Source organism: Coenobita brevimanus, chromosome 43 (assembly GCF_032717465.1).
Source record: "Coenobita brevimanus isolate Jiangsu-jjx chromosome 43, ASM3271746v2, whole genome shotgun sequence".
Lineage (NCBI taxonomy): Eukaryota > Metazoa > Arthropoda > Malacostraca > Decapoda > Coenobitidae > Coenobita > Coenobita brevimanus.
Genome location: NC_136996.1, coordinates 574,232 through 587,789, shown reverse-complemented (window position 1 = coordinate 587,789; position 13,558 = coordinate 574,232). Strand labels below are relative to the sequence as shown.

General features: G+C 42.3%; 1 protein-coding gene across 2 annotated transcripts in view; it reads left to right on the top strand.

Annotated features, from left to right (window-relative positions):
• LOC145397735 (breast cancer anti-estrogen resistance protein 3 homolog) overlaps window positions 1-5,024 on the top strand; it is a 92,941-nt gene extending 87,917 nt beyond the window's left edge. For both annotated transcript variants that reach the window (XM_080270751.1, XM_080270752.1), the window contains exons 11-13: window positions 828-996; window positions 2,290-2,496; window positions 3,945-5,024. In XM_080270751.1, the coding sequence (XP_080126877.1) occupies window positions 828-996; window positions 2,290-2,496; window positions 3,945-4,244 (676 nt within the window). In that variant the 3' untranslated portion in view covers window positions 4,245-5,024. The remainder of the gene's footprint in view (window positions 1-827; window positions 997-2,289; window positions 2,497-3,944) is intronic.
• The last annotated feature ends 8,534 nt before the right edge of the window (window positions 5,025-13,558 follow it).

The window sequence follows — 13,558 nt, the reverse complement described above, 5'->3', positions numbered from 1 at the left end:
TAAATCACCTTTATTATACATATCCTTAAATTTACGAATTGGTTTGGGACACACTATTTCATTCACTGGCGCATTCCATTGATCAGTTGCCCCCTTTTCTTGTGTGTGTGTGTGTGTGTGTGTGTGTGTGTGTGTGTGTGTGTGTGTGTGTGTGTGTGTGTGTGTGTGTGTGTGTGTGTGTGTGTATGTGTGCACTAAATGCCAGGAGTAAGTAATTTCCTGACAGAATGAGATGATAACAACAACAATAATAATAATAATAATAATCATCATCATAATAATACCATGACAAAGGAAAAATAATTTCCACTAGGTAGTGAGTTAGGGTCAAACACCTGATACAGTATATAACAAGTGCTGTCATTATTGAAATGTACAGTATGTCCTTCAACATTTGCACCTACAAATCCATGCCAACTACTGCTGGTACACCTGGGAATTCCATTTGGGCTAACACCAGGCAGCTGTATTTAGTGGGGAGGTGTCCCAGCAGTCAAAGGGTTAAATGAGGTGTGGGTAACCCATTGACGTGATAGTCATCAAACTGACTCTAGCTGATGTAAAGCATGTAAGTGTGGGAGGTTATGCTTGTGCTGGTGCAGTCAGGATTCTAGGGTCTTGAATTATGAGTGAATGAGAGTATAATCCATTAACAGTACAGTACTTGGGCATGCTGTTGATTAGCTCTCCATCTGTCTGGTTTTTTCTTGACCTCTGGACTTTATCTCACCAGACCCTACCATCCATGGTTGGGAAAAAGTAGTTGGGATGATAATGTGATTACATGGAAGTTGTGAAAGTATAGTCTAAGAATAGTTTCTTTGCAGAACGGAGTGCTTAAAGCTGCTTGTTGCAGTGACCATACTGATGACAAATGACCTCAGTGAAAGAGCTGAAATAATTAACCGGTGGATCCAGATAGCGATAGACACCAAAACTGCAATGGGGAACCTGTATGGATTTGCTGGTATCATGCTGGGCTTGTGTCTGCCTGAGGTAAGTTGTCAGTCTTAGTGCTGGAGAGGGGCATCTTCACGTGATGACACTGATATTTTTTTTTGTTTTTTTTTAATGCTTTCCTCGCTTCCTTCCTCTTCTCTTTCTTTCCTCCATTCTTTCCTCGTCCTTCTGCCTGTTGGTGACTTTACACTCCCTCTTCCATCTTTCCTTCATTCTTTCCTTTTCCTTCTGCCTATGGGTGACTGTACACTGAGTGACAAGCCAAATAGTTTCCTGTACACCAGGAAGCCATTTACAGCCACCGCAAAAAGTCTTGATACTTTCCTCTCTCATGGGGGCAGGGAAGGTTATGCCTGGGGGCATAACTGGGATAACTGCTCATGGCCAAAAAAAAGGCCATTCATACTGTATTCATCATGTACTGATTGCGAAACCAAAGAGCTGTGCTGATGCCCTGACAAATCAAATGGGACCAGAAGACATCAGAGGTGTACTTAACTCGGTACCGGTTGACAGCTGCCTTAAGACCAAGACTGGTGGGCTAGTGAAGTTTCCATCAGCCGAGGCCAAAGGTGAAGCAACTGGGGTGCTCAGTGATCATTTTGGCTCTGAGGGCACTTTTTGCATATCAGAGCCAAAGAAAATGTTGCCAAAAATAACCATGACAGGCCTTTCCTCTTCCTTGGGTGACTCTGACATCATCCCAAACATTCTGAGAGAAATCAATAAAACTGAGATGCTCGTTGATCGAGGTTGTACCCCAACCTTCTCTTCTCAAGAAAAAGGAATGGCACCAAAACTGCTATCTTGAAGATGTGGCCAGAGGTGAGATCCTCCATTGTAGAACAGGGCAATTATATCTATGTGGATCTTACAATATGCTGCACTTTTGACAGATTCTGGGTTACACAGTGTCATCACTGTCAGGGCTTTGGTCATACATCTGAGAGATGTTCTGGAGAAAATGATGAACCTAAATGTGTTTTTTGTGCAGGTGCCCATAAATCTAAGGATTCTAGTAACAGAAATTCTCCCAAATGCATCAACTGCTCTTCCTTCTATCCACAGCATGTCTTCATGACTAGCATCATATTCGAGTGTTAATCTGTTCTTGCACCTCAGCATTTAAGGTGGAGAAATGGCAGTTTCAAGCCAAGAGAATGAAAAGAGCATTGTTCACATATATATGCTTCACACAAGCTTGTACTTTATAAAACCCACAGCAGCTGAGAGATGTAGAAACTCAGTATTTTACAAAAATAAATTTATAATGACCAGATGATGATGATGATGATGATGATGATGATGATTTATCTTCTTTCCGTACAGATCCAGCGGCTCACAACAACTTGGCACACAGTTCGACAAAAATTTACTGACTCCGCGTATAACTTTGAATCCAAGCTGAGATCTACTTTAAAGGCAATGAATGAATGTACAAATCCTCAAGCTCCCAACACTACCATTCCACATCTCCTTCCATTTATTCTGCTTTGTGAGAGGGATTTGAATGACATCTATGCAATGCACACGCATGTAAGTACAGTATATTGAAAGGTTATACTAATACAGCTATATGATAACGAGACCTGGGCAGTAAAGGAAGAAGATATTCATGGGCTCAAGATGTACAGAAATGGCACTGATTATATGTAGTGTGTCATTGAATGCCAGGCCAGAGGGGGCTGGGATTACAATCAAAGAGTTGAGAGGAAGGATAGAATTTTATTGTATTGGTGTTGTGAGGAGGAGTAGATTGAGATAGTTTGGGCATTTTGAGAGGATGGAGGATGACAGTTGGGTGTGGAAGGTGAGAAGTGTGAACATCAGGGATAGGACTGAGAGAGAGACACTGAAAAAGACCTGGGATGGGGTCATAGAGTATGACCTCAAGCAGAAGTGACTGAACAGCGTGGCTGCCAGAGATTGAGCAGAATGGAGAGCCACCATTAGGTGACCATGACTGATGCATGTAAGCATGTTGGAGCCTTTATAAATAATACAAATGATAAGATATGAGTATGGATCCTGTGAATTATATTATAGATAGTTTTGAATGCCAGGATAATAGAGTAATGGATGACAGTGGAAAGCTGTGTCAGAAGAGAAAGTAATTCATAAGTAATCAACTTTTTACACAAAGAGCCAGAGCAGTACATATATATGTGTGGTGTGTGAAACATATCTAAAAACCAAAAAAATATAAATGTAGATAGTAAGGCTTGTGGGATGGTGTTCTGATTCTGGGGTCACAATTAATTGTGTGGGCTCCATTTCACTTGGCAGGCTGTTGATAGTTCTTCCACATTTGTACCATACTTGCTCTTTCTATTGTTGCTGGATCCTATCTCATCCAGTCTTTAGACGGGTACAAGGGTACGAGAGTTCATATTGATTTTTGTTAGTTTTCTTATTTACTTTACATTTTCAGTGCCACTCACTCATTGCAGTGCTGGTCTTGGGTGTCTGCCCTTTCCTATCCTCCCTCCATTCCTTCCTTCCTCTTCTGTCTTTCTTTACTTCATTCTTTCCTCATCCCTCTGCCTACAGGTGACTTTACACTCCCTCTTTTGTCTTTCTGTCCTTCATTCTTTCCTCTTCCTTCTGCCTGTGGGTGACTCTACACTGAGTGACAAGCTGGATGGTTTCCTGTACACCAGGAAACTATTTACTATGCTGGGTGGTAACCATATGACCAAATTATGGTGCCCTGGTGGTTTAATGGGTAATTACAGTGCTCCAACCACATTGAGCCAGTGAAGGTTTATATCCAAGGGGTGGAGCCAGTGAAGGTTTATATCCAAGGGATGGTTGGGGTTGCTGCTCATGTAATGTCACTCAGGGATGAGTGAGGCTGGTCACTCTCATCTTAAATGTCAGGACCAACTTGCCTAGCCCCGGGCTCCTACGCTCCTCATGGGGCAACGTAGGATTGGATGATGGATGGATGGATGGATGTTTTCTAATTTACTGTACGTTTTCAGTGTTCATCAATACTACAGTGGGAAAGCACAGCATCAGATTATGGTCTACAGATGCTCTTTTCTCACCTACAAGAGGCACGAGAAATCACACAGAACCTGACACTCTACCGCCGCAATGCTGAGCACATCCTCCCAGATCCCAACACCCTAGATGAGCTTACTATGGACATGTTCCGCACAGAGTTCCACCTCAAGTTCCTGTGGGGGAGCAAAGGTTCTCTCGCCACCAGTGACGAACGACATGCAAAGTTTCAACAAGTGGTTAGCAAACTTTCAGAACACTGTGAGGCTGCAGCTTAAGCCCCTGAAGAATACTTTGTGCCCATACAGGAAAAACAGTGCAGTGACATAGGTTTAACATGTGGAAAATTGGTACTGCATTATCTGTGATGATCAGCATAAATCAAGGAAAGGTTAGTGGTAAAAGTATGTATATGAATTCTATATACATTCTGAATTATGTAATCAAATATGCATTTATTAATATTCAGTACCCCTGAAAGTAATGGCTAGTCATATGTTCATTATAGAAATTTTAACAGTAATACTGTATTTGTATTAACCATAATTTGGGTAATACTGTACAAGCAGCCCTTGTTACAAGTTGAAGATGGGTTTTAAGATATCACAGCTTTGTACATACAATCATTACTGTTAGTTTGAGGAAACTGGCAGACTAAATTTAAAAACTGAGGTTTTACTGGACAATTTTTCCTTAGTTAACCAAGGGCTTCATAGCAAAAAAGGGATGAAAATAAAAATAAAATAAAATGCTACTTATAACAAGGTCTGCTTATATTTACAAGTCAGCATACACTAGTACTGTACTGGTTTATGTAGTAGCTGTTACTCTTATCATCATAATTTCCAGCCTAAATCAAGCTTACATGTCTGAACCTTATGATAGCTCTCTGAGATAGTGTTCTGCTATCTCTCTAGTTAAGCCTAGAGCTTGATGATCATTTCCCAGCACCTCATCCTGCATCTTCCTCCCATCCATACGCATACCTATATTCACAAGTCCAGACCACCCCAGCTTTCACCATGTACTAGGCAGCCTACCCTTCAATGACACATTTTATGTCCATCCAACCATTCTCATTTTATTGTTAATGTCACTGCTCATCCTCCCTTGTAAATGCCCATGTTTTATAGGTCTTGCCCATGTTTTATAGGTCTTGCACAAACTGTGTACAGCTTCCCCTTTAAACAGAGGGAGGGCACTCATGATATTAGAAGCCACAGCTCCCAAAACTACTACAGTACTGGCCACCTATGATTGTTGCCATCATGGTAGCTGAGTAATAATTATTTCTTGAAAGATAAAAAAATTTAGCACATTGTAAAGTATGTATCCCTGTACAGCATTTGAGACCATTCATCATAACAGACCATATGATTGCTAACACAAGCAGTATGTAGTGTGAGCAACAGCTTGCAGTTTACCCCTGATACTAAAGTACTGTTGTCTCGCCCTCATAGTGCCATGACTTCTTGAAATAGGAGAATAATACCGATGCTTACCATTCAATCACTCGATGTAGTGCTGCTCTCGTGTGCCTGCCCTTCCCTCTCTTCCTTCCATCTTTCTATCCTTCCTTTTCTGTCTCTTTTTCCTTCATTCTTTCCTCTTTTGTCTGTAGGTGACAACACTGACAAGCCAAATGGTTTCCTGTACACCAGGAAACCATTTACTATGTTGGGTGGTAACCACAGAACCATAATATGGCACCTGGTGGTTTAGTGGGCAATTAAGTTGATGTGTGAACATCAAAGGTAGGGTTGCAAGAGGCAGACCAAAAAAGACCTGGGACGAGGTCATAGAGTGTGACCTCACTGATAAGCGACTGAACAGGGAGGCTGCCAGAGAGAGCATGGAGAGCCGCCATTAGGTGACCAAAACTGACACTTGCCAGCATGTTGGAGCCTTTATAAATGTGATACGAGGATAGGAAGATAATACAGTATTGTAGTAACTGCCACTCTCACATTACCCTCTTTGAGGTGCAGAGGCCTGAGACAAGGCTACAGCTTCCCCTGATGGCAATGCATGAACAATAAACCTCCAGTCACTTCTAGAGGATTGAGTCAGTTTGCATGACCAAGTCTGTCACTCTGACTGGGGTGCTCTAATCACTCAACTGGTGCTCAAGAGGGATGCCTTCACTTGATGGCATCAATATGACTGGTTGGTGGAGATGCCTGGTTGTACAAATGTTCCTCAGTCCTATGCCCATCCCCTGAGGGGAGAATAGTGGACTACTGGAGGAGAGTCTGCTGGGTTCATGTTGAGGTGAGTCTGGGATTGCAGCTACTGTTATTTTAATGTTTTTACTCAAGGCGATATCCTTTTAGTTTATTCTTGCTGCATGCCCCTCACCTTTCCTCCCTCCCCATATCCCTTACAATATGAAGAGTCTATCCTATGGCAAATACAGCAGAAGATGGCAAGAATAAAATAAAAAAGACATTCCCAAGCTCAGTGAGTTAATATTTCTCCACACACATCAACATTCATTGATTCCTATTTCATATTTTTGTACTGTGTATGGGTACCTTGTGCACAAATGATGTGGTGCTCATATAAGCTGTGTTATTAAGGTCATTAGTATGGTAATCTGTTCACAGTTTCATTAAGAGTGAAATACTGTACAGTTATGCTTTCACAAGTTTAACTCTGATTTTTTGTTTTATATGAAATCTTGAATGGTAATAACCTATATAATTTAGTACGTGAAAAGTGGAGAGCATGTGAGGTGTTCCGAAGTGAAAGCAGATAAATGGCAAAAATAAAACTCAGTATATAAAAGCTGTTTTCCTATATTTTAACAGTGACATCTCACTTATGATATACTGGCACTTGTCTGTCTTCACTTCTGGTTTCCTCATATATAAAAATTTAGTCCATAATGATTAAAAGGATTTTGATAATTGTGAAGGTACCAAATGTAGCTCCACTGCATAGTTCTAGTCACATGTTAACTGTAAGATTGTACTGTACATGGAATCAGACTTAATGTATTTATACTTCAAACCTTTGTACTTATTGTAAATAGTCACTAATTATATAAATCTGCATTTCTGCAGAATATACTGTAACAAAAATGTTTTAATTACCCTTTTCAGATATAGTACTACAGTTGTTCCCCTACACACAAACTTCTGGAGATACGAACTTTTAAAGCATTTATTAATTTTTATCCATGAAATCTACAAAATATAGTACTGCATACAGAAGTGTAGTTACAGTGTACAGTAATCCTTTTAAGATCTGGACACCCATGACACAGACAACCCAAGGACATTTTGGGCTTGGGTGCGTAAGTCCAAGTCTCAGATAAATCCCTACAATATATGGACATCTGAGACACCAAAATGGCCAAAAAATGTCAAAATGCAAAAAAAAGCCCATATGTGTTCTTACTCTAAATTTGCCACATGGTGATGAACAGCTGTGTTTTGGAGTGTAGTTCGAGCAACATCCACTAGTGCGCCCTTGCATCCTCCCCATTTCCTACCTACCTACCGTCGTGACTGCACACTCGTCACCATGGCTGCCCACATGCTCGCTTTTGTGTTGGTACCCTACCTGCTGCAGGCCCTGCTGTTCCTCTGCCAGCTCTTGCTCGTGTGTGTGACAATGGCCCAGCCACCCAAGAAGTGGAAACACGTGGTTCTGACTCAGGAGAAGAAGGGGGAGATAATGGACAAGGTGGACGGGGGATGGCTGACCTCCCGCATCCTCTGAGAATTCAACCTGGCTTGCTCTACCTTATTCGACGTCAAGATATCCCGGGACAAACTCATCCAGTACACGGCAGACTTCGCATCAAAGACCAAACGCAACGTGCAGAGGAAGATCCCAGGTTTGCAGAAGTCAACCTCTCCACGTTGATTTGGTATCATCAGCAACGTGCTGCTGATGTGCTGGTGTGTGGTACGGAGCTGAAGGCTGCTCCAGAGAAGTTCGCAAGGCTCCATGACTCCCCAGACTTCAAGGCATCCAAGGGTGGCTCTTCGCTTTCAAACTACAACATGGCCTTGCCAACCGTAAGGCCCAAGGCAAAGCTTTAGACGCCAACGAGGAGAAAGTAGACGAGTTTCAGCAGAAGGTGAAGGGCTTGATTGGCAGGGGGGACCTCACTCTCGGTTAAGTCTACAACGCTGACGAAATTGGTTTATTCTATCATTCGCTGCCAACGAACACCCTAGTAGAGGAGATGGAAAAGCGTGAACTTGAACGCAAGCTCTCCAAGCAGTGGATATCTGCTTTGTGTTCGACCAATGCTAACAGTATGCACCAGTTCAAGCCCATTACTGTTGGCCATGCAAAGCAGTCTCAGTGCCTTCGTGGGTTGATGGATGTCCTTCCTGTTATTTGGTACCATTCTGTGAAGGCTTGGTTCACAGCCAAGATGATCTGAGACTGGTTTTACCAGCACTTCATCAAGGAGGTCATCCATTATCAAACGAAGATGCTGGGAATCCCACGCAACCAGGTAAAGGCTCTCCTTCTCCTGGACAATGCACCTGCACATCCGTCCAACAAGGAGTTGGTGGCTGAGAATGGCCGCATTAGGTGCTTGGTCTTACCACCTAATATGACTGCTCTCATCCAACCAATGGACCATGGAGTGATTGTGGCAACAAAGAGGCTGTACCATCAGCAGTTCCTGGACAAGGTGATGGTTGTTCTCAAGGACGAGGATGAGTGCAGGGAGGGACGGGACGTGCGGGTCCAGCGGACTTTGGAAAACCTTCGCCACCACAACATCAAGTCTCTGCAATCTACAACTGGGCCAGTGCATGGAGGGAAGTCCCTGTCAAGACTCTGGAAAGTGGTTGGTCTCATCTGCTTCTTGGAGCTTATGTGGTGCATGACTTTCCAGGTTTTGACGTGGATGATTTCCATGCGCATCTTCGTGTGGCTAGCGATGAGGTGGATGTGGACAAAGTGTATGAGTGGCAGGATGACGACGAGGGCAATCCTGGGTGTCAGATCATGTCTGATATTGACATCGTATCTTCTGTTGCCGGTAAAGGTACCAAGCTGGAAGTTTCCAACGAGGACAGTGACGTTAATGCAGACTCCTCTCAGCACGCCACTACTCCAGCCATCCCCAAGCTAAGTGCACTCCAGGAGCACGTCGAATTCATCCTCGACTACCTGGAACACCCAGACTGCGACAGAGAGATGGGCCCCTGGGACTTGTGGAGGAAGTGTGAGCTTTTAGGAAGCACATCATCAACCACCAGAATTGCCGTACCTTTTGTCAATCAACCATTGGCAACTTTTTCAGGCTGGTGACCCCTGCCATGCCCAGCCCTGGCTCCACACCACTGCCTCACCAAGACCTGCCTTCTACCTCCAAACCACAGCCCAGCACATTGGCCATGGTGGAGTCTCCACTGGACGTGAGTTTGCAGTTATCTTCAGAGTCGTCTGCAGTGGGCAGCCCATTTCCATTGTCCCAGCGATGTGCCCCTGGGCCACCTGCAACACCTACTCTCTGGCTTTGACAATGAATAAACTGCAATACCTCACTACTAGGCCACATGGGAATTTACAGTGTTGTGCAATGTTATGAAATTAGAATTCAGAGTGCAAAGGATTAAGTGCAGAGTGCAACACTGGCTTGATTCAAGTGCAGTGCAAGTACAGTAAGAACAGAAAGTGCCACGTTAAGAAATTAAAATTCACAGTGCAAAGGATTAAGTGCAGAGTGCAACACTGGCGTGTTTCATGTGCAGCGCAAGTAAGAACAGAATGTGCAGTGTTAAGAAATTAGAATTCAAAATGCAAAGGATTAAGTGCAGCGCAACAGTGGATTACTGTATGTGCTTCAAGTGCACCTTCACCACTGTCAGAGGCTGAGGAGGCGGGTTAATCTTCGCGACAGCCACGGACGTGTCATAAGTACCGTACCCTGTACACTGCTAAATATTTTCCTTACTTCTAATTTCCCATTCTCTGGTTCATTATCATTTATTTTATGGTTTCTCTCCCTTATTTGTGTGCACAGGGTCTTTAATAGGTGCTATGCATGTCCAGTAGGGAGTTATTTAGGTGGCTTTCAAAGTTAGGTTGGATTGGGGTCTATAAGTACCTGTCCAGGGGCATTTTTCCCAAGTCCTGGACAAGACCAAGTCCCGGACGTTGCTTTGGCTCCATTACGTTGGATCTTGAAGGGATTAGTGTACTGTATTGTACCTCCCCTACGGAACTGCTTTATCAAGGTGACTATGCTTACTGATTGTGCATTACTACTTCAACTTAAAAGGAATAGTGGTGTAATATTTGGCCTCAGTTACTAATGAATTTTTATTTACAGGAAGCCTTGTCTTTTGCACTGCCCAACTTTGTCAGCTCTGTTTTCTTTCGCAGGTGAGTAAACCAACACAAAATTCACTACCATAGTGTAAAGTGCACTGTGGGATTAGAGAAAAAATAATGTTAAATCATCTATTTGAAACAATTTGGTTTTAATGTCTGACAATGTTTGGGGACACTACCAGGGGGTTTATAAACTATCATAAAGTTAAAATATGGCTGCAGGCACCCATTTTAAGAGCTTGTTTTTTTCCTTTTTTTTCCCATAAGCATCCATGCGACATATCCCCTGCAAAAGACGAAAGCTTACTGTACGACCTTTTTAAGTTACAAACCAATTCTGTGCCAAAAAAGTTCATACATAGGGAAGCAACTAAAGTAATACATTATATTTTTTACTCCACTCTTCATGCAAACAGTTATGACAAGCTAGAGTACAGTTAACAAACAGAACTCAATCTTGAACTCTTATAAACTGTGCTAAACCCTGGTTTTCTATTTAAAAATGGTAACAGCCAATCCTACATTATCCCCTGTGAAATGTAGGTGCCTGAGGCTAGGCTACTAATGAAGTTATTTTGCTTTTGATGTCTTGAATAAGGATCAATATATAATCTCTCTTAGGAAAGTTATAACAGGGGTCATGTTTTTCATGGCTTAAGAAGCTTTCTTGTATCTTTTCCTTAGCAATCCATTTTGCTTATTATACATCAACATGCTATGCATTGTACAGTTTGTTATTTCCCCCTTTTTAATGTCAGCACTAAGTATAAATGACACCACTGAGAATGTTAACCCTTTGAACCTGGGGATATCTTTTCTGTTTCCTGAGGATATCTTTTCTGTTTTGTTCTTGCCATTTTCTGACTATTTTATTCAGCACTGGACAGACTTCTCAAACTGAAGAGGTTAAATATTGCATTAATAAACCCCTTCAATATGAGAGGCCATTCTTAAGCTGAATAAAATTATCCAGTACCATCAAGAATAAACCACCAAGTAAACCACCCGGGGTTCAAGGTGTTAACTCTCCATATACAGAAATAAAGTGATACAAAAGAGATGCTAGGATATCTTGTCAACTGATGAGAACATGACCCTAAGTCTCACCTGGATTCTTGATGGCTGCAGTAAGGATCTTTATTTCCACTCTCTTGGCAAAGTTACTCATCATAAGTTTATCATGCCCTAAATCAATGCACTGCAGGGTGAAATAGCACTCTGGATGCACTTTGCACACATGTCGCCTCAGAGTTGTGGTGTGGAGAAAACGCTGGAGGCAAATGCTACACTCGTATTTTGGAGCTTCCTTACTCCTGCACGTCACATCAAACTCATTTATCAAGCTTCCATCATGGCCGCTTAGAAGCAGAATTTGCTGGTCCTGGTGCTGAGTTTTGATATGGTAGTAGATGAAGTTAACCTTCTTATTGCAGAAGATGCAGTACCTATCCTCCATTTTATTACACCTCATGCAAGATTTGAAGGAAAGTGCTACCATCTTCTGCTGGGCCTCAATATAGTCCCTGTTTACAGGATGCTTTGTTTTTTTCAGGTGATCCATCAAGGCACTAATTTTCCTGTATGAGTTTCCACATGTATCACAAACAGCCCATACACATGTGCACTGGACCTGCTCATCACTTTTTCCACTTATAATTCTAGTGGATTTAAACAGGGAGCACTGAGGGCATTTCTTCTTATCCTCCATTCTCTTCCTCATCATTTCTGGGATTACACTAAAGTTTTCCCGTCTCTCATGACCAAGCCTCCGCATGTGGTGGTGGAGGCCTTGTGGGGTTCGGTGCTCTGTTTTGCAAGTCAGGCAAGTGAAATGTCTGGCACAAATGCATGCCACACTACCTTTACTGTCCAACTCTCCACCTTTCCTGCAATGTTTTGAGTCCATGTGAGCTTGGGCTGCACTCTCATCCTCAAAGGCTAAGTGAGGGCAATGGGGGCACAAGATGTAACTCAGGTACGGGTAGCTTTGACAGTCAGGGCAGTTTTCCTTTATGATTTTGTATTTAGTCCACATTAATTTCAAACCATTACAAGTGTTGTGGTCATTCAGCCTTATATGCCTGCGAAGTTCCTTGAAGTTAGGGGCTGTCTTTGGGCACGCTGGACATTTTAACACAGGACAGATACATTTAATGGGTTCTTTTATGTTATAATTTCCATGCCTGGGTTCTGTGCAAATTTTCTCTGGTTGTTGCACAACACTGTAACAAACGGCTTCCACACTAATTTCACGACTGTCAACATTCACATCACTCTTTGACTGATCCCCTTTCTTTTCTTCAGTAACATTATCATCAAAATCACTTGGGAACTTATTCTGGGGGTTCCAATGCAGCAGAGGAACATATATGTCATCGGAACAACTTTCAACACTAAGGAGAACACTAATAAAGAGATGGTAGCTTATGGCATGCAGTTTCTTTAGTATCGTACAACGATGACAATTTATTGGTAGGCCTTCATTTTCCTGTCCTTGAAGGGGTGGAAATTCTGAAAACGACTGTGGATGTTCAAAAAAAACATGAAGCATGAACGGAGAGAGCAACTTAAAGGTTAAAGTGCATTTGTCACACTTAAAATCTGGGCATACACATTTTAAAAGTTTAATTTCTTTGGCAATAAGTTCTATAAATTCTGGGCTAGAGTCTGACAGAAGGCCAACATCTTGAGACAAGGAATGGTCTCTCAAAAGGTGTTGCTTCAACTCTGTGTAAGTGGAAAGTTTATCAAAACACACAAAACACACTATCTCTGTCCTGTTAGAAGAATAATCACCTTCAATTAACTCACTGTTCTTGCCAGTCTTTAAACAATCTTCATCCCCAAAACTCAGCTTCAGACATGATTCCAAGCACTGCTTAAGTACCAAAGAGTAATCAGGGGAAAGGATACTCTGTGTTACTTGCACTGGAGGAGAGTGATCTCTTTCCTCTTTGCAGCTGACAATCTTGGGCACCTCATTTTCATATATAGTTATGGTAACCAAAGTGTCTTCTTCTTTCTCTAGATCCATCTCTCTATGACTGATACTGCTACTGAAGCTTAGCTAGGAATTCACTGGCATTTATTTACATACGTGTCAATTTCATACATTGCCAGCACAGGTAAGAGTTAATTTTGGCTATCATCCACGCTGAGGAAGGTCCAGTCTTGCAGTGAACCACACATGGACTGACACCTACATTGATACAACCACCTGACCCCAAATCACAGTTGTCACAGTCCAGTTTTCCCAATCTTAATGATGCTAATTGAAGAC